Raw genomic sequence first — 25,585 nt, 5'->3', positions numbered from 1 at the left:
GATTGGGACTCATCAGATGTAGGCCAGTATTCCCGTAGCAGCCATAATTTAACACTCCATCCCTGTTTTTGAAATAAAGCTTGCTTGAGTACAGTTACCATTACTTTTGCATCTGCAGTTTTATGTAGACATTTAAAAATGTAATGAGAAAATGGTAAAATTACTTTTTTGGACCAGCGCCTTGATGATGAGAGGTTTTTGGAAACTCTAGCCAAAAAAGTAACTTTTCCAAGTTCTATATATAGATATTTATACTATTTCTCAGGGCCAGAGTTTTGACTATGACTGAACAGTCAGGTGTAGATTGCAAAATCCTGCAGTAATGTTCTGATTTAACTAAACCATAGTTTGCAGTAGTATATGAATCAGCAGGTGATGGTCAAATACACATCTTTTTTCCCCCTTTTTTGGTGATGTTTGTATGTTTAGGTCATCGCTTGTAATGGTGGATAGAATGTATGCGCGCAGCTCCCAGTGCCTCGACTCTGACCAAAGAATGGTTAGCAACCCAGTGCAATGCTAGAAGGCAGATCTGTATTAAACATGCCATAGTTACATCCCAATTGAATTACTATCATGTACTTTACATGTGGCTGTCTTTGAAGAGTGTTTGGAAGCTTTAGATGGGAAACTATCCAGTTCTGGGAACTACAATTCAAGGATATTGACAAGCAAAATGGTAAAAAATTCTGGAAAGCATGCCCTATGAAGGATAGCTTAAGGAGCTTGTTATGTTTAGCCTAGAGAAAAGAAGGTTAAGAAATGCCATGATAGCCATGTTTAAATATTTGAAAGAGTGTCGTATTGAGGGTGGAACAAACATATGCTGCTTCTGAAACTAGGAAATGCAGCAATGGAATCAACAAAAGGTGCAATCGTCATCTGTCAAGGAGTGTTTTGATTGTGTATTTCTGCATGGCAGAATGGGGTTGGACTGAATGGCCCATGTGGTCTCCAACTCCATGATTCTATGATTCAACTGGTCCAAAGAGCTGGAGCCAGTTGGTTAATGGTGTGGGATAGAGGAACCAGTCAAATCCCTTCAGAGCACTGTTTATGATCTGCAAAGTTTCTCTTGCCCCACTAATCTCACAGGTACATCTGGTGAGAACATGGAATATGGCCTTTGCAATAACTGTGCTCAGACTATAAAACTCCCTTCTAGAGAGGCTAAACTGGCAATCTCCTTGCTATCTTTCTGCAGGCAAGTCTGAAGACAGTTTTGTTTTGGCAGGGTTTTGAAAACTGCTTCCTAAGGGAGGAATGGACCTTGCATAACATGCTGGATTCTTTATTGTTTATGTTTTACGGTATAATTACATTTTAAAGTATTATCTGTGATGTTTAACAGTTGTAAGCCACCATGAATCCTAAACTGGGGAAAAGGCAGTAGATAGATATTGCAAGCAAACCTCTCAAATGCTCACATGGGAAAGATGGCAATCCTACCTATAAACAGATGAAAGTAAGTATACTACTGGGTTAAGAGGTAAACCTTAATCCCTTCTGCTGATATCCTTGGCTATTCAAACTACAGCCTGCTTCTTGTCTGCATAACTTCATCCTGGGTTTTATTTTTCATTTTGGCTTATCTAGCTATAAAAAGCATCTTCATGTACAGATGGTTCACTTGTTACTTTTATCTCCCTTCCTAGGGACTAAACAACCACCCTACCTGTAAAACCCAGTATATTTACTAAATAACTAGCTGTGCCCGGCCATGCGTTGCTGTGGCTTATGCGAATCATTTGTTGACCAGGTGGAATAGCAGTGAATAGCCTTGCAGCCTCAAAGCTTGTCCGTTTTCTTCTTATGCGAATCCTTGTTTGGTGAGCTGGAATACAATGGAATAGGCTTGCTGCTTGGAAGGCTGGGTACTTGTGTTCTAGGGGAATGGTTTTTTGGCCAATTTGAATTGCCCTGAATAGCCTCGCTGCTTTAAAGCCTGGCCGCTTTCTATATACGGGCATCCTTCCTTGGGCAGGTTGAATGGAACGGAGTAGCCTCATGGCTTCAAAATCTGAGGGTTTTCTATCTAGGGGAAATCTTGGTTGGCCAGGTTGAACAGCCTTGCTGCTTGCAAGCCTGGCCGCTTTCTACCTTGTGGAATTCTTGGTTGGCCAGGTTGAATAGCAATGAATAGTCTCAGTGCAGCAAGTATGGATGCTGTAATTTGTCACTTTGATTAGCATTTAATGTCCTTGCAGTTTCAAAGCCTGGCTGCTTCCTGCCTGGGGGATCCTTTGTTGGGAGGTGTTAGCTGGCCCTGATTGTTTCCTTTCTGGAATTCCCATTTTCAGAGTGTTGCTCTTTATTTACTGTCCTGATTTTAGATATTATATTGTTCTGTATTATTATACCACAGCAATTATTATATATTATATTTATAATTTTATATTATCTGCTTGGAACTGGATTATATGAGGCCCCTTCTACACAGCTGTATAAAATCTACACTGATCTGGGTTATATAGCAGTGTGGACTCAAGATAATCCAGTTCAAAGCAGATACCGTGGATTATCCAGCCTTGGCATTCTGGGTTATATAGGTGTGTCTTGAGTCTACACTGCCATATACTCCGGTCCATATCAGATAATCTGTATTTTATATGCAGTGTGGGAGAGGCCTAACAGAACCCTGGCTGTCTCTTGGCCTAGGGGGTTGCTAGGAGACAAAGTGGGTGGAGCCTACCCTTCCAACTGGCAGCAAGGGGAAAAACAGCTTTTCCTGGTCCTCTAATTTGGACTTTATTTTTCTAGGGGTTTTTTTTAAGTGAAAGACATTTTTGGATGACTATGTCTTTTGTGGCCAAATTTGATGTGGTTTGGTTCAGTGGTTTTGTTGTTTATTCCATAATAAAACACACATTACATTTTTATACATATACTAGCTGTGCCCGGCCACGCGTTGCTGTGGCGAAGTCTGGTGGTATGGGAAATAAAGTATTGAGGAATTGGTGGTAGTTAAGGTCAAGGGTAAAGGTTTTCCCCAGACATTAAGTCCAGTCGTGTCTTACTCTGGAGGTTGGTGCTCATCTCCATTTCTAAGCCGAAGAGCCGGCGTTGTCCGTAGATTCCTCCAAGATCATGTGGGATGACTACATGGAACGGCGTTACCTTCCCGCCGGAGCAGTACCTATTGATGCACTCACATTTGCATGTTTTCGAACTTCTGGGTTGGCAGAAGCTGGAGCTAACAGTGGGGGCTCTCTCCGATCCCCCAATTCAAACCTGTGGCCTTTCAGTCCAGAAGTTCAGCAGCTCAGTGCTTTAACACGCTGTGCCATCAGGGGATATTATTTCCTAAAGGTTGTGAATATACAATATTTCTGATTGGTTTTTTTGTTTGTTGGAGGCAAGTATGAATGCTACAATTAGGAAAAATGATTAGGATGTAATGGCCTTGCAGCTTTAAAGCCTGGCTGTTTCCTCCCTGAGTGAAGTTTTTGTTGGGAGGTGTTAGCTGGCCCTGATTGTTTCCTGTCTGGAATTCCCTTGTTTTCAGAGTGGTGTTGTTTGCGATATTTTATGTGCTTCTACTGTCTGTGGCCCTGAGAAAACAGAGGATTTTCCAGACTTTGATGATGGGAATACTTTGTTGGGAGGTGTTAGCTGGCCCTGACTGTTTCCTGTCTGGAATACCCTTGTTTTCAGAGTGATGTTGTTTGCAATATTTTATGTGCTTCTACTGTCTGTGGCCCTGAGAAAACAGGATTTGCCAGACTTTGATGATGGGAATACTTTGTTGGGAGGTGTTAGCTGGCCCTGATTGTTTCCTGTGTGGAATTCCCCTGTTTATTTACTGTCCTGGTTTTAGAGATTATATTGTTCTGCATTATTCTATCCCAGTAATTATTTCATATTAAAGAAGAATCTCACTTATCCAACATTCGCTTATACAATGTTCTGGATTATCCAACGCAGTCTGCCTTTTCATAATCAATGCTTTTGTAGTCAGTGTTTTAAATTCATTGTGATATTTTAGTGGTAAATTTGTAAATACAGTACAGTAGAGTTTCACTTATCCAACATAAACGGGCCGGCAGAACGTTGGATAAGCGAATATGTTGGATAATGAGGAATTAAGGATAACCCTATTAAACATCAAATTAAGTTATGATTTTACAAATTAAGCACCAAAACAACATGTTAGACAACAAATTTGTCAGAAAAAGTAGTTCAGTACACAGTAATGCTATATAGTAATTACTGTATTTATGAATTTAGCACCAAAATATCACGATATATTGAAAGCATTGACTACAAAAATGCGTTGGATAATCCAGAACGTTGGATAAGCGAGTGTTGGATAAGTGAGACTCTACTGTAAATACTACATAGCATTACTGCGCATGGAACTACTTTTTCTGTCAAATTTGTTGTATAATATGATGTTTTGGTGCTTAATTTGTATAACGATTACCTAATTTGATGTTTAATTGGCTTTTTCTGAATCCCTTCTTATTATCCAACATATTCACTTATCCTGCCGGCCTGTTTACGTTGGATAAGTGAGACTCTACTGTATATTTCTAATCTTATATTATCTGCTCAGAACTGGATTATATGAGGCTCCTTCTTCACAGCTATATAAAATGCACACTGAAGTGGATTATATGGTAGTGTGGAGTCAAGATAATCCAGTGCAAAGCAGATAATATAAGATTATAAATGGGTTATATAGCTGTGTTGAAGGGCCTTGAGTCTACACTGCCATATAATCCAGTGCAAATTAGATAATCTGTGGAAGACGTCTAAGTGAGGCCTAAATCTGTCTGTCCCCTAACTGAAACCTGGCTGTCCCTTGGTTGCTAGGCAACCAAGTGGGCAGAGATTAGCCCTCTAAACTGGCAGCAATTGGATAAAAAAATTATTGCTCTCCCTCTAATTAGGACTTTATTTTTCTTTTCTTTTTGTTGTATCAACCTTGAGGCGTGGATGATGGGTTGTGTTGTCAAATTTTGAGGTTGGGGGGCCTGTACTTTTGTTGTTTTGTGAATTGCCGTGATGCCATCACTCTTTTATATATATAGATATAGATAGTGAAGAGAATATTGGCTATATAAATAAATTGTTCATCTGGATGCGAGCAGCAACCTGTCCTCTGTTTGTTGTACCTGAGTGTTGGATTCTCAGTAGATAATTATGGCCGACAAATATCATACAGTATGCATTCTTTGTGGGCTTCAGTAGTGTATGATAAAATGCAGGTTGTAGCCATCTATCTAGCCTACACCAAATGTCACCTGGGTATTCTGTTCTCAATGGAGCTGGTCAAGAAATGCATGGTTAATATTCTTTATGTGTATCAAATGGAGCCAAATTCTGAGATCTCTGGCTTCCCTTTTGGCTGTGGAAATGTTCACTGGGCCTTTTATTATATAGCTGATAAGGGATTTCATCATACAGGAGCATCTATCCACTTTAAATCCCATGGCTGCCTCCTGCAGAATTCTGGGACTTGTAGTTTAATGAACCCAGGACCTCTCTGGCTGTGCAGATTAAAGGCCTCTCCCTAAACTACAAACTCCAGAATTCTACAGGAATTAGCAACGGATTTAAACGGATAGATGCTCTAGAGTAGTGTGATGAGGTCCATGAACTAAGAATTTTTGGAAGATAGTTTTCTTCAACACAGATGCTGGTTCCGTTCCACCGACTTTAGTGTCAAAAGATCAGAAGACGAACCTGGGATAGTAAAATGGTGAGATGTTCAAAACTAGTTAAAAATGGCTAGCATTCTGTATTGCAGAAAATAATTTGTACTTTAGTTATGGACTAGAGAACTTTACATATGCTTTAAAAGGTAAAGTTTTCCCCCTGACATTAAGTCTAATTGTGTCCGACTCTGGGGATTGGTGCTCATCTCCAATTCTAAGATGAAAAGCCGGCGTTGTCCGTAGACACCTCTGAGGACATGTGGCCGGCATGACTGCATGGAGCTCCATTACCTTCCTGCCGGAGTGGTACCTATTAATCTCACATTTGCATGTTTTCAAACTGCTGGGTTGGCAGAAGCTGGGGCTAACAGCGGGAACTCACTCCACTCCCCAAATTCGAACCACTAACCTTTTGGTTAGCAGGTTCAGCAGCTCAGCGGTTTAACCCACTGCACCAGCGGCTGGAGGCTCCATAGTTTTAGGATTACATAAATCCATTCCCAGCCCAACTTAACCAGTAGCCACGTCAGGCAAAGGGAGTATGTTTAGGTGCTGATCAAGGCACAAGATGGAGGTTTCCAACTTCCCACCTGTGCCCGAGGCTATAATAACCAGAAACAGAACTTCAGTGGAGGTTCCTTGTGACATCCTTGTGTTGAGAGGGCAGGGGAAACCTCCTCCTCCTTGAACCCCAATTGGCAGCTGAACAGATAGTCTTCCCCCACTGTGGCTGCTGGAGGTTAAAGTTGACTCGGAGAGGTTACATCATTACTTAACTAGCTGACGTAGAAAACTGGCAATTCTCACATAGCACATAATTAACTGCTATAAAATATAGTACTGGCTGTCAAAATAGCTATAAGGGAAGTTTAGATTAATTCATAATTGTTAGGGCCATAAAGGGGTATTAGTTATATAGTGTAATCCCTGTATCCATGGGACCAGTCATTTATCTATGTTTGTCATATTACATCCTCTCTAAGCATTTTGTAGGTCCTTCAGCTCAACTCTGATATTCTTGAACCAGAAGTCTTTTAATTTCAGTAGGGTGTGCTATTATCTGTGGATATCCCCATAAAGTCCTGTGTATGGATTTTCAAGAGGCAATTGCTTGGTCTCTATGTAAAGAGAAGGCTAGACTCTAGATCAGACCTGGGCAAATTTTGGCCCTCCAGGTGTTTTGAACCTAAACTCCCAGAAATTCCAGCCAGTTTACCGGCTGTTAGGAATTGTGGGAGTTGAAGTCCACAATACCCAGAATGACAAAGTTTGCCCATGCCTGGTTTAGATAATACAGTAGAGTCTCACTTATCCAACATAAATGGGCTGGCAGCCCGTTGGATAAGCAAATATGTTGGATAATAAGGAGAGATTAAGGAAAAGCTTATTAAACATCAAATTAAGTTATGATTTTACAAATTGAGCACCAAAACATCATATTATACAACAAATTTGACAGAAAAAGTAGTTCAATATGCAGTAATGTTATGTTGTAATTGCTGTATTTACAAATTTAGCACCAAAATATCATGATGTATTGAAAACATTGACTACAAAAATGTGTTGGATAATCCAGAATGTTGGATAAGCAAGTGTTGGATAAGTGAGACTCTACTGTATCAGTATTTTATCTAATCCAGCATTGTTATTGTTGTAAAAGTTTAAAAAACACATATTTAATAATGGTTTTGCAGCTATGTTGTTAAGAAGAATGCATTGAGATTGATTGAGGGTCACAGAAGATCCTCACAGCTTACTCCATTCAGCAGGGTCCCAACTATGACATTTCCAAAGGTACGGAGAAACTACCAAGGAAAAGGACAAAAAGGTTAATTCCACTAGTCCAGCTGTATGTGCCTAAATCCTGGTCCAGTCCTATTTTTTTATACAGTTGAAAGTTATAACTCACCCTCTGTATTTCAACAATCACTGGTTCCATACTATTAATTAAACTCAACATAATCCTATCAGATTTTTCAGTTGCAAAGTTCAAAGGGGGGAAATGTTTCATCCTCTCAACAGTATCATGAAGTGGAGGAAGAAACTCTTTTCTGGTAATAGCTTACACTGTAACTGTGGTAAGTCTACTGACAGGTTATCTCATAGCAATTCACTTTAGATGCTAGAAAAAAGGAATGACTTTATTGAACAAAAAATGTAAGCCCTCTGGAAAGCGGGACCAGCTGCCTTGATTTTAATACTATCCTATCTGCCTGACAAAAAGAATGTCACAGGCTCTGCAAGATTTTTGAGTAACTCCAATCAGCAAACACAGATTATTTGCCTTGATATAATTACACAAATAAATAGGAGCCTTAAAGGCCATCCTCCTGGGTCTGTCCAGGCCCAGAATCTTAGCCTCTGGTATCCCGCCAACTATTTCCAGGAGCCCACAAACCTCCACTGATACAAGTACTGGTATTAGTGGCATGTTAAAAAAAATCTTCAGCCTAAAAAATATCTTTAGATATGGTCACTGACAGAAAAACCCATAGTATCTTGTGATACTAAGAATTTACAGTACAGCTTGAGCATCCTCTATACTGAAATCCCCAAAAATTGTCAAAATGAGTGGCTGAAATATTAAGATAGTGACACCTTTGCTCCAGAACACTGAAATCCAAAACACTTCTGGTGCCATGCATAAGGGATGCTCAACTTGCACTGAATTCCATTTAGCATGTTCTATGAAGTAGTAATAATAGTAATAATAATAATAATAATAATAATAAAACTTTATTTATATTCCACCCTATTGCCTCGGAGGGACTCAGGGCAGATTCCAGACATAAACGGCAAACATTCAATGCCTGAACACAACAGTACATCTGTAATTACAAATATTAGTGAGTATTCGAGAGGCATGGCTCAGAGCTTCCACTAGAGGGAGCCATGCACCCAGCATTAATAAATCAAGAATTAAAATGAGATTGAGTATCTCATATCCAGAATTCCAAAATTCTCCAAAATCTCAAATTGTCCACATGTATGGTTGAGATAGTGACACATTTGCTTTTTGATGGTTCAGTGCACACAAACTTTGTTGCATGCATCATTTAAAAACATTGTCTATAAAATGAGAAGATGTATATGAAACAGAAATGAATTTTATGTTATAACTTGTGTCGCATTTCCAAGATATTTCCCTATGTATATGCCAAAATCCAAATAAATCTGATTCCAAGGATTTCAGATAGGGGGTGCTCAATTTGTACTGCTTTTCGATTTGGAAAATAGCCAAAATACTGTTCCATTTAAGCTTCATCTCCAAAACTGCTAAGCAGATATATGCTATCCAAATATTGTAATAAGGAAAGCTGGAAGACTGGAGGTAAATCATACAAAGCAATGGGAGCATTTGCTTGCACCAAGGCAGATGAAGTGAGGGGTAGGACTGGATTGTTCCATCTCGTAGTGAATTGGTGAATCTTTTAAATGGCTGTGCTCATCTTAAGTATGACATCCAAAACAGTGTTCAGGCTTGCTGCTTGTCAGGAATTCAACCCAAATTCAAATCAGGAGGCTTGAGTCCCTATATCTGAGAAAGATGAAATAAATAGAAAATACATGAATGAATAGGGCAGGACTGGGGGCCTGTCTATTGCAGTCACCAACACAGGTCATATTTACTGGAGTGCCTCTTAAGGCTGGGTATACATTGCCCTATATCCCAGGATCTGATCCCAGATTATCTGATTATCCCAGATTGTAGTTAATTGAGGCAATGTAGACTTACATAATTCAGTTCAAAGCATATAATCTGGGATTAGATCCTGGGATATAGGGCAGTGTAGATCCAGTTTAAGTGAGGGGTAGGACTGGTCAAGATCTATATCAGTGTTATCAGTGTCTGATAACACTGGTCAACATACATTTTGGTGCCTCAAATGTTAGACCTGTTTCTGGATATATTTGGCCTGCTGATTCCAAAATGGCACCAGTTTTGTCCTATCAGCTGTATTTTTCATGGGCAAGCAGATGGCATATGTACCATCTAGCACGCTTTACTCTGTTCACCCATAAAAAAATCAATGTATTTCAATGTAGTTTTTCAATTAATATGTTTTAAGCATGAAGGAAACGTATTAAAGTGTACTACATGAAAATCTTATTTCATACCAAAATCCCAATTTTATGATACAAACTTTCCAGTCATTCAACATACGATATCTAAGAACTAGAGCTGATGCGGTCTAGCCAATGCAGTTATCTGAATCAGTGCCCCAAATAACCCCAGCTATAGACCGAAAAACCAAGAGACTAAGAATTTGGTGAAATGAATACCTACATTTCTATGGAGGTTCTCATGCTCACAAAGTCTTTCTAAAACAAAAACAAATGTGTTCCATCTGCAGAATACCTATCTAACGGAATGCTCATACTCATCCATCAATCTCCCTCCTTCCTCCCTCTCTCTCCATCCCTTTTTGTCCAATCCTTTCTCTAAAGAGTTTTGTGTTTTACCCCTCAACATACCTGTTTAGGCGTTTAGATTTTATGTACATGCTTCTATGAGACTGTACCCCACTTAGGCTGGTCTATGACCGTAATAAAGATTTTGATTTGATTTGATATCTAACTAACCAGCAAGCTATTAGCTGAAATAATCCATAGTAGTAGTAGCCAAGAGTCTGATGTATATTGCACAAGAACTGTTTTTTACAAAGTATTCTTCCACATTGTGCATTTTATTTAAAAGATTTGAACACATACATAAACATTGCTATTCAAATTCTAAGTTCTGGCAACATATACAAATACAGAGTGACTACAGAACATGCTGAGGTAAGAAAGAACATTCTAGGAAAATAACAATTCAACGTAATTTGTACCCATCTCACCTGCACTTATAGCAAAGACCCCCTAGCATCAACTTATGAGAGACAATACCAACACTGGACCAAAAATCAAAACATGTAATATGAAAGTTGTTTGTGCTGTGTCGTACATTCAGGAATCAATAATTTAAGTGTTTAAGATACAGAGCAGTAAGCCAAGAAAGCTGTTTTCACCTAATTGACATTTTAAATGCTGGATACATTCAAATCTCCATGCACAGTTCTTTTTATACTCATTCATTTCATGTGCTGATAGGCTTTTCCTGTAACATCTAGGTGAGTACTGGATGGCATGTACCGAACTATGTGGAATTAAGACATGAACTTCTAACTAGGCACTTTGCACAAATATAGTTGCGTGCATAATTCCAGGAAACAGGATTGAAATTCAGTGCTACAGTGATTGTTTTGTGATGTACTGTGCATAAACATTGGTTTTGTATACACAAAATCTTACTTTGTCATGGTGCACACAGATAAAGCCATTCCTCACTCCTCCAACATTCAAATGAAAAAAAAAATTAAGTCCAACAAAAAAAATACTTTTAAGGAAATTTGCAGTATCTGTCAAACCAAGGTACTTGCATGCCACCAGAATTTTGGAAATTAGCTGAGATTGTCATTTTAATGCTATTAATTCTGTAGTCTAACACTGTTTTACTTGGATATATTTCATGTATTTTCATCTGGTACACTTTTCTTGTGAATGTGTGCTGGAAAGTGTATTATAAATATTGTTCATAAATAAAACAGTAACCAGAATGGAAGATGGTTAATTGATGTAGATTGGCCTGAACCATCAAATTCAACTGTATACTTCCAACCTTCAGTCAAAAAGAGAGACTTATGAGATGGCTAATAACTGCACAAGACATACAAGCACCACCATCTGAATGAATGAGTTACTCTCTTGAGTTCTTCTTTTGGAAATGGTTGGGAAAACAATAGCGCAAATCCACACTATTATTGAGAAGGCCTCTCATGAACTTGATAGAATCTATTAGTAAATGTTCGTATTATGCTTTGGTTGAAATAATGTTCAGTAATTACAGTGTCATAAACCTGACTTAAGACATTGTAATTACAAACGCCTGTATCCATGGGGAATATGTTTCAAGGCCCCCTGGAAATACCTGAACTCCTATATACAGTAGAGTCTCATTTATCCAACATAAACGGGCCGGCAGAACGTTGGATAAGCAAATATGTTGGATAATAAGGAGAGATTAAGGAGAAGGCTATTAAACATCAAATTAGGTTATGATTTTACAAATTAAGCACCAAAACATCATGTTATACAACAAATTTGACAGAAAAAGTAGTTCAATATGCAGTAATGCTACGTAGTAATTACTGTATTTACGAATTTAGCACCAAAATATCACGATTTATTGAAAACATTGACTACAAAAATGCGTTGGATAATCCAGAATGTTGGATAAGCGAATGTTGGATAAGTGAGACTCTACTGTATTTTGACCATACTTGGACCAGAAGATTATCACAGAATCATACTGGAGGATCTAGAGCAGTGGTTCTCAACCTGTGGGTCCCCAGATGTTTTGGCCTTCAACTCCCAGAAATCCTAACAGCTGGTAAACTGGCTGGAATTTCTGGGAGTTGTTGGCCAAAACACCTGGGGACCCATAAGTTGAGAACCACTGATCTAGAGGCCTACACAACACACTTGAGGGGGGATATTTTTGGAGCATGGCGAAATGAAACTGGTTATTGAATCTGAATAAGGGGGTCCTATTCACATTTGTGGTTGCAAAATCACAATGACCAAAAGTTCTCCCCGATCCTACTCATAAAGCCTCACATTACCCCAATAATGATTTCCGAGGTACAGAGAGCAGGGTGGTTATGATGCAGGCATCCCGAGACAAAACAGCTGTAAGAAGCTGCCAACAAGATCTCATGGTGGTCTCTGCAACAGCCTCTCACAGCATACCCTGTGACATGTTATTATTCACCACCTTGCTCTTCAATGCCTTGGAAATGGCTGTATTGGGAGGGGACACCTGGAAACACTGCAACTATAGCTCCATAGCTACATCTCCTGAGAGGAAATCTAAGCCTTTGTTTTTTTACAATGCAAGTAGGCCAACATGAGTCTCATATACTTTAACAGGGATAGACTCAGATAGAATAGTTTGTTAATACTCATAACAAACTTCATTAGTCCAATTTGGCAAATAATTATCCATAGCAGTCAGATCAATTTATAGAATACGTCATAAAATAAAATCTATATATACAGATACCGAAAAAGTTTTCTTAGGTCATGTTTAGCTTGGCGTACCGCAGTTACAGAACAGAAATAAGTTATGTATCACTATTATAAATAAAGAAAACAATATAAATGGAACAAGGCAGAAACCTATGCTGTTGACATTAGCTATTTGAGATAACGTAAATTTAACAGTTGTGATTGTCATGATTAACCTTGTCAGCTAACCTAGACTGAAATACTGTGCATTCAGTAATACAGACCACAAAAAAAATACAATATGTTCTTTTGAATTATGCACTCATAAACATTTAAAGTCCATAAAACTGGGCTATTGTGTATAGAGTGATATCACATTTATCTATTCTACATTGCCACTACGGTGCTGTCATACTACAATAAAATCAAAGCTTTCTCTCATGTGCTTTTTCCTCTCCATATGCATTTAAACATAAAGATGGAGCTTGGCTTGTAATGCTCTCAAGCTATGTTCTTAATAATTTGCATTGTGCATAAAGCCACTAACTGCTTCAAGTATAAAAATTCTGCGAGGAGTCCTAAACTCTAAAGCTGCAGAAACGTTTGAAGGGCTGGAAGGGGGAATGAGTCAAGAGTTGAGATATAAACTTTAACGGTCTTACACTACACCAAATCCCAAAATTAAACAGTCAACAGATTTCACATTCTAAATATTCTAGGTTGTCAATGTATTCATGTTTTTCTTAAGGCATATAAGCAAATGAAACAATATTAGGGAACTGCAGTGCAGCTGTGGATGTACAGAAACCCTGATTTACACCCACATGCACGCACAATATATTCATGTGCTGAGGAAGAGTCAAACACCTTCTAACGCCATAAAAAATCAGTTAGGCTACTTTAAATATTTCAAGTTTTCTACTATTAGAGGAAATTGTAGAACTTTTGTGTATTTTTTTTGACAAACTATAGCTGGAATCCTCATCAGTATTTACAATGAATTAGACACTATAGCAAATGGACCCTAAACTCCACCTTAAAAATTAGGTGACAGATCATAGCTACATCACTCTAGCTATGACTCCCATGCAGGATCTCTAATGACATTTGCAGTTAAGAAGGCTCCTCTGCACTTTCAATATCTGAATTATATCACATCGATCCTAAAATGCAGATCAGTATTTCTATTCTCATATCACACTGGGGCTCTGAAGCCGAAACCTGAAAATGGTTTTGGAGAAACAGTATGTCTTAGTCACTTATTGAATCATGTTCTGGAAACCTGCTTCTTAGTAACTGGAGAAAAGAACAGTAGTGTTTTTTAAAAAGTAAGCAAAACAGCATTAAAATTAAAGAAAGATTAAGCACAGAATCTTCACTGGTGTTTGGCAAAGTAATAATTACCAAAGGTTTCACGTAACTCCATTTTTTAAAAAAGGACCACCATAAAGTATGGCATGATCCATTTTAGATATCCATCTTTATCATAGATGCCTAGAATCCTGTGATTAGAAAACACAAGTTTAATCAATTGTTGAATAGTGAGCCAATACATAGGTAAATCCAATGAATTCAACAGCTGTATTTTTAGTTGGGGCTGCCAAAAGGATTTAGGAACTATTATAAAAAAATTCTTTTTTTTTTTTTAAAGAAAGCAGGGCAGTCATTTCACTTGAACTACATTATAGATGGAAATATAAATCTTAAATGATCTGTCTATTAACACATTAATGTGAAACACTAGTAGTATGCAGACATCAGTGACTTCTTTTTCTTCTGTGTCCAGAACAGTACCTTCTTCTTTCTTGGCACTTTGGCCGTATGTAATGGAAGCTGATTACTTATCTATCTTTCGTGACATGCATATTTACACTCAGTGATTATGCATATTTTAAGTTTCTCATGCCTGTCTAGCATTGAATGCAGTTCCCTTCAGTAGTGTGTGGAAAGCCCATTATTTTGCAAAGAAGAAAGCAGTAGTTGTGTATAGACCCTCAAAGGGGCAATTTACTCATTTTTCTGGGCCTATGTATTATTTATTTCCCCCAAAAAACATTTTGAAAGTCTGACATCACAACCAAAAGACTGATTTTTAGACGTCACTTTAACTAACTTCTTCTTTCACTCCTGTGGAATGTTGCGTGTTCTGTGGTACCTGGTACACCAATTCATCTGAGGAACTGACTCCTGGCATCCCCTTTGGTGTATCATAGAGTACATGTGTGGAGGACGAGCTATCAGCCCTGGAAAGTTTATTGTAAACTCCCACAAGGGGTGGGGCTTGGTTCCCTGAAGCCTTGAAAGTAGATACAGAAGAGAGACCAGGAGGAGCTACAGGGTGCCCTGACATATCCATTACGATTGGGGTTGCATATTCTGGTCCACTTATGGGTAACGGTTCAGCATAAGCATGGTAAATCTCTTGTTCAGGTGAGTTATAGAGATCCGTATCAGCATAGCTTGCTTTGTTGCCTTCTTCTGGTTTAAAGGTTGACCTCTGATGGAGCGTGCCAACAATTCCTCCAACAAGCGGCTGGGCATATTCTATATAAAGAGAGATTAGTATTGTATTGTATTAATTGCAAGTTGATTTTTCCTTGTTCCTACAAAATGACATTATACTGGTTATAAAAAAATACTTGCACACAGAAATAGGAAAATAAAGGGACCAGTCTATATTCTCAAGAGCAGTGAGTGTGTGATATCCTGCATTGTCAGGCGCAACTATAATTATGGGACTTCTATTGTCGCATCTACTTTAGCTGATGCTACCCTCAAAACCTACCTCTTAAGCCAGGCAGTACCCAACTGAAGGGTTTCCAAGGCAGTGAAGACAAGAATGACAACCTCACGCTCTCTTGGTCACAGGATGCATTGAAACAAGCAGTTGGGTCCTGTTACAACTGCTTCTCTCAATACGTCCTGCAACTAGGAAAGCATTGCAGTCATTATTTCCCAGGGCCCCAATCTGCAGCTCCTCAACTGTGCACTGCCTGGTTTAAGAGATAGGTTTCTGTGGTCACATTTGGTAATTAACAACTGTAAACCCAAATACCAAAAATTACTAGATTGTTATGTGCAGTTTATGATCTTGTAAAAGCTAATGACAAGGAGCTCTGGCATGCGCTGGTCCATGAGGTCACGAAGAGTCGGAAGCGACTGAATGAATACACAACAACAACAACAACAACAACAACAAAAGCTAATCAGCCAATGTTTATTTGAATTAGTGACATCTATGTTACCAGTATGGTCTCCTGATGGATCCAGGAATCAGTTACAAATGCAGATGTGCTGGTGCAGCAAATGGTAGTGATCAAGTTAGGATTGCTTATATGCAACTCATACCACACCATAAAATAATGGATCAGGTCAATACTCTTCTCTAATTCAATTACTCATGTGCCACATCACTCGGACTTGTTCATTATAACAATTAATCCTAAATCTCAGTAAAGAGGATTTATATATCCATCCTAACTCAGAACTGAAAGAGATCCAATATATAGAGAAGAGCCATAGACCACTCTGTTTCATGAGCTTATTTTCAGCTGATCCAGAAATGAAAACAAATCAAGGACCAACCAAATTGCAAGAAAAGGAATAATTTCTTGGCCATTAGAGATGTTTGACACTGGAACATACAGCCACAAGAAGTGATGGAATCTCTCTTTTTTTGGAGGTCTTTAACCAGAGACTGCGCTGCCATCTTTCAGGATTGCTTTAGCTGCCTATTTCTACATAGCAAGAGGTAGGAATATGTGCTCTTCGTTATCTGTCCCAACTCTGTGATTTGCAGAGATATTAGTATGCAATTGCACTCACTTAAATAAGAATAAAATAAGAGAGCAAAAATACCTGCAGACTGAGTTTGCAACATGGTTGTGACTTCTCTTGATCTCAGGCAACTAACTTCACTGCTGCTATAGCGGACAGGTGTTTCATCATGTTCTGCACTCTTGGCAGGAAGAAACTGCTTCATTCCTTTCCACCAACCTGTATCAACATTTGGAAAAAGAAAGGGGGGATTCTTGTGCATGAGTTGCAAGAGGCATAATCATGAGCCAAATTAGTCCAAAAACTATCACATGTATTTCTATAATTTGGAAAACTTTTCTGAAAATCAAACACAGTTGATTTGTAGTAATGGAATTTCACCCACATTATACTAATCAGTCAATTTAGAGAAGGAAAGGGAATGAAAAGGCAATGACCATTAAAGAAGTAGGACTAAACTGTTTAATACAATATTTCTTAACGTGATACCTTCTGGATGTGTTGGCCATAGTGGCAGGAAATGATGGGAGCTCAACTATGAACTAAACTATGATTCAGCACTGTGTTCCCCAATTGAACAGCAGTGACACTTAGGATTCTGTCCTCTCCTTTTCCTCATCCAATATGCTCTGCAGGATGTCAGGAGGAGTTACTTCAATCCTATTGAGAGTTCCCCATTACATCTAAACTTGGAAACTCTGCTTAGTTTCAACTAGTTTTTGCTCAAATCCGGGATAAACTCATGATTTGCGATTCTAGCTTGTTTACAAACCATACAATGTCCTCGCAGCACAAAACATAATGCACAGTAACACTGAAGTTTACAAGTTTTATTTAACCCTCCTAAGACCAATGAATGACAGGGCCAGCTCATCCAGTAAGCACCCATATTTTCATCCACAATGTTTTGCAAGTGGGGATTGTGGAGCAAACTAACGATAGAATCACTGGCTGCAACTGACACTTTTGGCTGCCTTTCCTGTCTCAAATTTTCTTTTCTAGGGAATGAAGATTATCTGGAAGGTTGGCCTAGACGTGAAAGTTGCTGTAACTAAGCAGGTTCCAAGTTGGATAGTAGAGAGATCTTTTTGATGGCCTGACCCGAACCCTCAAATCAGCACAAATGATCAGCTAGCCCAAGTTTGCTAACTGAAATAAATGACCAGACAGTGTTTTCAACTCAGTACTTAATATCACATGTAAAGATTCAGTAAAAGTTATTACCTGCACGATCCCAATAAGGTATATCATAAGTTCCTTCTGATTTTCTCTTTCTGAAAAAGTGGGTAAATGCAGAGCACATTTGTAATTAGTAAGTATAAAACATTATTAGAGATGAATAGTTGAAAATAATAGTTTAAGGACCAGTAAAACTTTTGTTATTGTTGTTTTAATAGAAAGCTTTTCTTACGAGAAAAACAATACTTGAATACTGAAGGTCAGTTCCCCTTTGTTGTTCATTTCACCCCAATGGATATAAACAATAACAATGTCTTGTTGAAGGCTTTCATTGCCAGAATCATTGGGTTGCTATGAGTTATCTGGGCTGTATGGCCATGTTCCAGAAGCATTATCTCCTGACGTTTCACCCACATCTATGACAGGCATCATGAAAGGTTGTGAGGTCTGTTGGAAACTAGGCAAGTGGGGTTTATATATCTGTGGAATATATCACACGCTGGACATTCTACAGATATATAACCCAACATGCCTAGTTTCCAACAGACATCACAACTTCTGAGGATGCCTGCTATAGATGTGGGTGAAACATCAGGAGAGAATGCTTCTGGAACATGGCCATACAGCAACCGCACAGCAACCCAATAACAATATCCTTCATAAAAATATATTTTCCATTCCCCCACTGAAGAAACTGTAAAATTGCTTATTTTGTAAGGGTTATGCTGAAATACACAGCCTTTTATATGTATGCATCCCCAAAATGGTGGGAAGTAACAAAATGCATAAATTGAGTCACACTATTTAGTCATAACATCTTCCTTCAGTCTAATGCATACATTAATCATCTGGAATGAATCCCATTTCAATTTCTCCCACATCATCATTATATCACTCTATATTCTAGAATAAGAACAGGATACTTGGAGCCCTCCAACTGTATCAGGAGAGGACAAAAGACACATGCCCTCCACCTCTGCAATAGGCAAAATAAAGCAATTAAGTCTTGTACCTGTTTCTCCAGTGCCACGCACAAACTAGTATCAAAATGAGGGTGGTAAGGACCATAACCAAAACAGGAACCAGGACAGCTACCAATGCCACATCTGAAATCCAGTAAATAAAAAAGCTAATTTGATGAATCACCACTTTTACTCACAGATGTACAGATTACAACAATGTACAAAAACTAGCTTGATGGGACAGGGCAGGGGGTGTCTTAAATTGACCATAAATTGGTTGTAAATATTACCAATAATAAGCAGTATACTACAGAAAAAATTGTATTATTTTGATTTTATGCTATTTGTACTGACAGGGGTTTGTTATAATTTTATGTGACTTGTTTTATACATATGTACCATTTTTACCTACTGTATGTTATATGTGCACCCTGGGAGATGGTGATGGGATATAAATAAATTATTATTATTATTATTATTATTATTATTATTATTATTATTATTATTATTATTATCATACCTTTGGTTACACTTGGAGTTACTGTAGTGTTCTTGATCTTAGGAGGGAAGGTTGTTTTATCAGTCTCCAAGGAGAAGTCATTGCTGCTCCTGGGTGGTGGAGGTACTGTAGGTCTTGGAGCTCGAACTTTAAAGAAACCAAAATCTGGAGGTCATACCATTAGTTGAAACAACAAGCAACTTTCTTTGTGTAATAGTCCACACTATTCTCAAATAACAATAGTCCCTCTGTTATTTTTACTCCCTTGACACAAAATAGCTGTACAGATTTACTGGGCTAGCAAAGAAGGATGAATATATGGACCACTGCCTAAGAAAATCATCACAAGCTATATTGTTCTCATAACACAGGAGTATCATATTGAAACAAGATGCTTATACAGAATAGCCAACTGCTGAAAATTAAGTAAGTTTATTAGTGTTAGTCAGAGAAGGGGGGATTTTTCAATGCCCCAAAGGATTAAAGTTGCTTTAAGCACTCACTGTGTGAAAGCTACTCATATGCTAAATGTCATTTCACTTACCAATATTAAATTGACATCCTAGCAGTTCCACTTTCATTGCAATTTTCTGGTGCCACTTTAAAGGGTTTATTCTAATAAGACGAGCAATAATGGGTGGAATAAAGTTATTACGGACTTCTTGATAATATCCAGTATTGCCTTGAAATACCTTTAAAAAATCCACAAAGACAAGATGTAGTATATCTTAATACATACATAATGCCACATTTTTGATATAATTCTATTTTTGTCAGATTTTTAAAATTCATTTTAAAACAGAAATAAATTTATCATTGATATTTTAATATCATTCTGGTTATTCTATACAGAAGACCTAAAGTGCCAAGTTGAAGCATAGATGAAACTTGAAGTACTAGAAAGGCAACTAATGAGTATTTCTACGCATTTTTTAATTTGCCATCTCTTGTTAAAATTCCTTGTGTTGAAAATACAGTGGGCCCTTTGTATCCACTGGTGTTTGCTGAAGCTTATTGAACAACTCTGCTTTTTGTAGGAACCTATGCCTGTTCTTTCAATTTCATTTCTGACTCTGCTACTCAATTTTCCGTTAAACTTATAATGCTCAGGAACACATCTACTCTTTTAATTTTGGAGTAGTTGAAAATAATAATAATAATAATAATAATAATAATAATAATAATAATAATAATAATAATAGTTTACAATTTATATATTGCTTGCCATATCTGCATTATACAAAGTGCATACCATTTATATAGTTTACCATATAGGTATTCAGAAAGAAATAAAAACATTTTTTTCTGAGATCTATGGCAAATGTTGTAATGGGAAAGATAACTAATAATCAATTAAATCATTTAAAATCAAAGCTGAATAAATCTTGTTTTGTTTTGTAATCTCAGGCAAGGGCAGTCAAAAGCTTGAATTAAAATCCATGTCTGAGCACTCTTCTTTAGCAAATTTAGCAATCACTATTTCATTTAGGTATTTAATTATTCAGTTTCAAGCTCAAAATGTTCATAGATTAACAGCTCCTCAATACGATTCAGAGAAAAGAAGTGGGCAATTGGTAGCTCTCCAGATGCTGGACTCAGCTCAAGCTATCATGGCCCAATGGTGAAAGACCCAGGCTGCCAATGTCATCTGGACGGCCACAAACTGATTTTCCATGCCATAAAAAGATAGGATTATGGTATTTTCGGCAAAGTGTGACTTGTTGCTGAAGCCTGAGCAATGATACATGGATTCAAATCTGTTCAACATCCAGGTCCCAAGGAAGGTGCCCTGGCCACCAGAAGGCAGTAGAGTAGAAGATTCCTCTGCCTCTCATAAAAACATGTCATAAAAACAACACACTGAAGCACTTTATACCTGCAGCAACACAGAGTAAGTAAACCACTACCATAATAATTTTTTTAATTTCTGCGTCAAATTCTAAAAACTTTCCAGGCACATCAATCCACCTCTTCTCCAGTGTGTGTTTATCAGTTATAAATACAGGTTTATTTCTGGCTTTCAACAAAAAAAAAATCCCCTTCCTAAATCCAAACCTTAAAAGGATGAGTTGGGAAATCCTCCTTTCTTTCATGCAGCTTGCCCTTTTTTGATGGGTGTTTTTGAGATATGACCCATATTTCAATTCAGTCATAAAGCAGATTCCGCTTTGGAAACTTCTATTAATTAAGGTGATCTGAATCACACAGATAATGAAATTAAGCTTTCTATCCACTGAAGTGTCTTGTTTTCAATGCATTCTTGGATTGCATCATCCTAATAAATTAAGAGTCCAAGGCAGATTTATTTTCTAAGAATGTTCACCTGAGAATTACCTTATCTCTCTCAGTGCCAGGTTCTCTGTATACTGTCCACTTCAGTGCATCGTTGCTGTAAAGAATCCTATAAGCAGAGACATAATAATGGTACTCTGCTAAGGTGGAGCCAGTGGTAATGATACCTATGAATAAGAAGGTTCTTGGTTACAACAGACAGCAAGAACTGTCTTCTTATAACACTTTAACACTTAAACAGCCCACTTAGAAACAAAAAGGGATTTCAATTAACAAAAGGATATCCACAGATTGGATGAATCGATTTTAAAAATTGGTGTAATTAAGTATAAATTGACATACACTGTGGGCAACTTCATATATCCTACTTTCGCATCTTAACTGGCTTGGTGGCACAGTGGGTTAAACCCTTGTGCCAGCAGGACTGCTGAATTGAAGACTGGGTGCTGACCTGAAGGTTGCCAGTTCAAATCAAGCCCAAGGAGAGTGCGGATGATATCCCTCTATCAGCTCAAGCTCAAAACCAATTTTTTTTAAATTGAGTAAAAGCATCTGTGCCATGGCAACAAACAGAAACATCCCAGAACAATAATCCAGATATGAACAGAATTTCTGAAGACAGTATCCCAATCCACAACCTGAACACTATCCACCACCCACTGAGAGATTCTACATGATGTATAATACAACTTAAGCCTGATACCGAATAAAAATGCAGTTGAACTCAATTTTGAAAATACAAATTGATCAAGAACATCCAAGAATTTCTCAAGAGGATGTGAACCAGTAATTCCTGATATGAACAAGTATTATTTGCATTATTATTTTTATTAAACTGACTTTTTAAATTATATAAAGAAAGATTACCCTCTTAGATATTTCTTTTGTTACTTAAGTGTCTTTTTTTTTACTTAAGTAAAGCAGGTCAACGCTCTTGGCTCATTCATCACATGCTTTCAGCAATGTAATCTGCTAGGAAGCGGCCATCACTACTTAACAATCTCCTCCAGTTTCCTTCAAAAAAAAGTTTCCCTTCTTAGGGATAGATACTTTTTTCTTCCTTTCAAATATAATGGACTCAAAAATCTCTACCTGTTATTCGTTGTTCTTTGTTTAGGTCTATTTGCAGCCACTGGTATTCATCATTGGTAAATGCTGCCCAAGAGTGTCCCGGCCTTTTCAACCTGGCTCTTTCTGGCTTCCAGGTGCTTGGCTGACCCATTTGCTCAGGCCATTCCAGGAATGATGATGCATTAATCTGGGAATCGGCAATTACTCCAGACTCCATTCCTAGTGTTCCATAGCAACCTAAACATAAAAGTAACAACTGAATGATTGAACTTTGGCAAAGGAGAGGATATGACAATGAATACTGTAACCTCTCCTGAGTCTTCAAGATGGGACAGGATCAAGATCAGAGACTTTGCACGCTTTAATCAAAATGTATTTAAATGCTTGTAAGATGATACTATCTCTCTGAAAGTCTTGTGATTTTATGACCACATTTGGGAAAAGGTGGAGACAGCAGTGTTGATGTAAAAATGGCATTGACTTGCAGTATCTTGGATATTACTATAAAAAGAAAAAAAATGGAGGCGATTTCAATGCAAAGTGTGTAAAGATTAACTATCTTCTACAATAAAAGGCAGGAGATCGGATCAAGTAAAAAGACTGAGATTCTGATTTTAGCAGAACTTTGAAATGACAATAGGGGAAATAGGATCAAAGATGCTATTGATCAAATATCAAAAGAAAGGGAAACATATGGAATTGACAACTTACCACTGGTTTTGAAAGTGAAGAGACCTGAAGAGAGTGGACCTCTGTGTGAAAAACCAAACAACAAGACTACATTTTCAGTATCAACAAATGAAATGTTTTGCATTGATTTTGCATCCTTCTGATTGGTTAGAACATTACTCAAGAATGCAATGTATCTGCATTGCTTCAAACGAGGTTTTCCAGCAAAATACTCAAATATCTAACAAAATCCACATATAAAGGTGATCTCAAAGACTTTGCATTTCAAAATGAAATAAGAAAAAAAGGTTTTCTAGATTATCTAAAAAGAAATGCTGGTCTTCATTGTTCAACCAACCTAGGGCATAAGTTTGCCCCTTACTTACTTGACTTTATGCATCTTCATTCATCAAACACAAGCAAGCCACATTATTTAGAAACAAATTAATCTACTACTCTAGATCTAATATTTCCACAATTTCCATGAAATAAGGACAAATTATGAAACGTTCAGAATACAGTAGAGTCTCACTTATCCAACATAAACGGGCCGGCAGAACGTTGGATAAGTGAATATGTTGGATAATAAGGAGGGATTAAGGAAAAGCCTATTAAAAATCAAATTAGGTTATGATTTTACAAATTAAGCACCAAAACATCATGTTATACAACAAATTTGACAGAAAAAGTAGTTCAATATGCAGTAATGCTATGTAGTAATTACTGTATTTACGAATTTAGTACCAAAATATCACGATATATTGAAAACATTGATTACAAAAATGTGTTGGATAATCCAGAACGTTGGATAAGTGAGTGTTGGATAACTGAGACTCTACTGTAGTTACAAACCCTCTCTATTATATCTCAGTTCTTACCATTCTTTTATTTTCTATCTATATTTGTTGAAAATCTTATGGGAAGAACAGAATTTTTAAATGCTCCCCCCATCTCACACTTCATTGTTTTAAAGAAAATGTATGCTTAGGGAAAAACTAGTTGTTAATTGGTTGCTTTAACTACTATCAAGAAAGAGGAGAATTTTACTGATCAGGGGAAAGATTGTGCTGTTACAGAGAGTTGATTTAAACCAATGGCTCCCAACCTTTTTTTGACCAGGGCCCACTTGACTAGGGACTGCTTTGACCAGGGACCACTCTCCAACATTAGTATCAAAAGGGTTACAAATCAGTTGTTGGTCAACTTTAGATTTGGTTTGGTTATTTGGGGTACTGATTCAGAAAATTGTATTGGATAGACCACATCAGCTCTAGTTTCTGATACAGAACATAAGCCATCCAGTAGTCACCATCTGCTTGCCCACAGAAAATCATATTTAATAATCTAGAGCTGATGTGGATTTTTTGAATTTGCATCCCAAATAACCTTAGGAACAGGCCACAAACGAAAGACACCAAGCAGCCCCCGCTTCCAAGTGCCACATGTAACGGCTCCACTCAGGGGGAGGGAAGAGGAGAAGCAACAGTCACGAGGCTTGTTGTTGTGCCTTTCATGGATAGTCAGCCTCTCCCCTCCCAACATCTCCATTGCCTCGGGAATATAAGAGGGCTTCACGAGACCAGTCGCTCTCGTTGCAACGGTGTAGTAACAGTGAGGCTGCGGATCATATTTTACTTCTTGGGGACCACTGGTGGTCCACAGATCACAGGTTGGCAACGACTGTTTGAAACAGGCACATTTCACACCTTTCACAACCTTCATTTTATTTCTAGTCTAAAATTTCTAGGACAACAGTAGACCATACATTGACAGCTTTAATATTATCCTACGTAATATCTCAGTCTAACATTTCAGAATTAAATGGTGTTCTATAAGTGAGATGGCGTTATATCCAAGTAGTGTGCGGAGAAGGAGAACCTCATCTCAAAATGTCAACATAATATTAAAAACAACAGTAAGAATAATCAATATCCCATCATTCTCCTAATAATGAGATTCAAGTAAAGTGACAATACCATATTTCTTGGATTCTAAGACACTATCAATTGTAAGATGCATACTGATTTCATTACCACCCATAGAAACATCCCCCATCCCCCCCCTCTCTCTCTATATATATATATTAAAATGCCTGTAATTCTAAGACATGCTTCATTTTTAGAGATTTTACACGGGGGAAGTGTATCATAGAACCAAATAAATACAGTATTTTTAACACAATTTTAAAAAACTATACAAAAGCATCTATGTATCTAGCTATCATTCAGTTTACAAAGTTAAAACATTACACATGAAAATTCATTAAAATTATACATATCATAAAACTGTGTAGCACTTCATTAAAAGCCCATCTCTATTTCTAAAAGCCTAGTGGCCCTAAAATATTTTCAGTTGCCAATGGAAGGAAAGCAATGAGGAAGTCATCCCTTCCTCTGGAGGAGATAATCACTGAGAAGTCTCTCCCT

At 37.7% G+C, this 25,585-nt stretch overlaps 1 protein-coding gene across 1 annotated transcript in view; it reads right to left on the bottom strand.

Annotated features, from left to right (window-relative positions):
* Positions 1-10,329: 10,329 nt before the first annotated feature.
* Positions 10,330-25,585, bottom strand: part of dcbld2 (discoidin, CUB and LCCL domain containing 2) — a 53,276-nt gene continuing 38,020 nt past the window's right edge. Inside the window, exons 7-15 of the mRNA XM_008107831.3 lie at positions 23,202-23,242; positions 22,512-22,727; positions 21,462-21,586; positions 19,672-19,819; positions 19,149-19,274; positions 18,679-18,772; positions 17,712-17,761; positions 16,569-16,706; positions 10,330-15,254 (exon numbers count right to left, since the gene is read on the bottom strand). Coding sequence (XP_008106038.2) covers positions 14,815-15,254; positions 16,569-16,706; positions 17,712-17,761; positions 18,679-18,772; positions 19,149-19,274; positions 19,672-19,819; positions 21,462-21,586; positions 22,512-22,727; positions 23,202-23,242 — 1,378 coding nt within the window. The 3' untranslated portion in view covers positions 10,330-14,814. The remainder of the gene's footprint in view (positions 15,255-16,568; positions 16,707-17,711; positions 17,762-18,678; positions 18,773-19,148; positions 19,275-19,671; positions 19,820-21,461; positions 21,587-22,511; positions 22,728-23,201; positions 23,243-25,585) is intronic.

Source organism: Anolis carolinensis, chromosome 3, assembly GCF_035594765.1.
Source record: "Anolis carolinensis isolate JA03-04 chromosome 3, rAnoCar3.1.pri, whole genome shotgun sequence".
NCBI lineage: Eukaryota > Metazoa > Chordata > Lepidosauria > Squamata > Dactyloidae > Anolis > Anolis carolinensis.
This window is presented reverse-complemented; position numbering and strand designations above follow the sequence as displayed.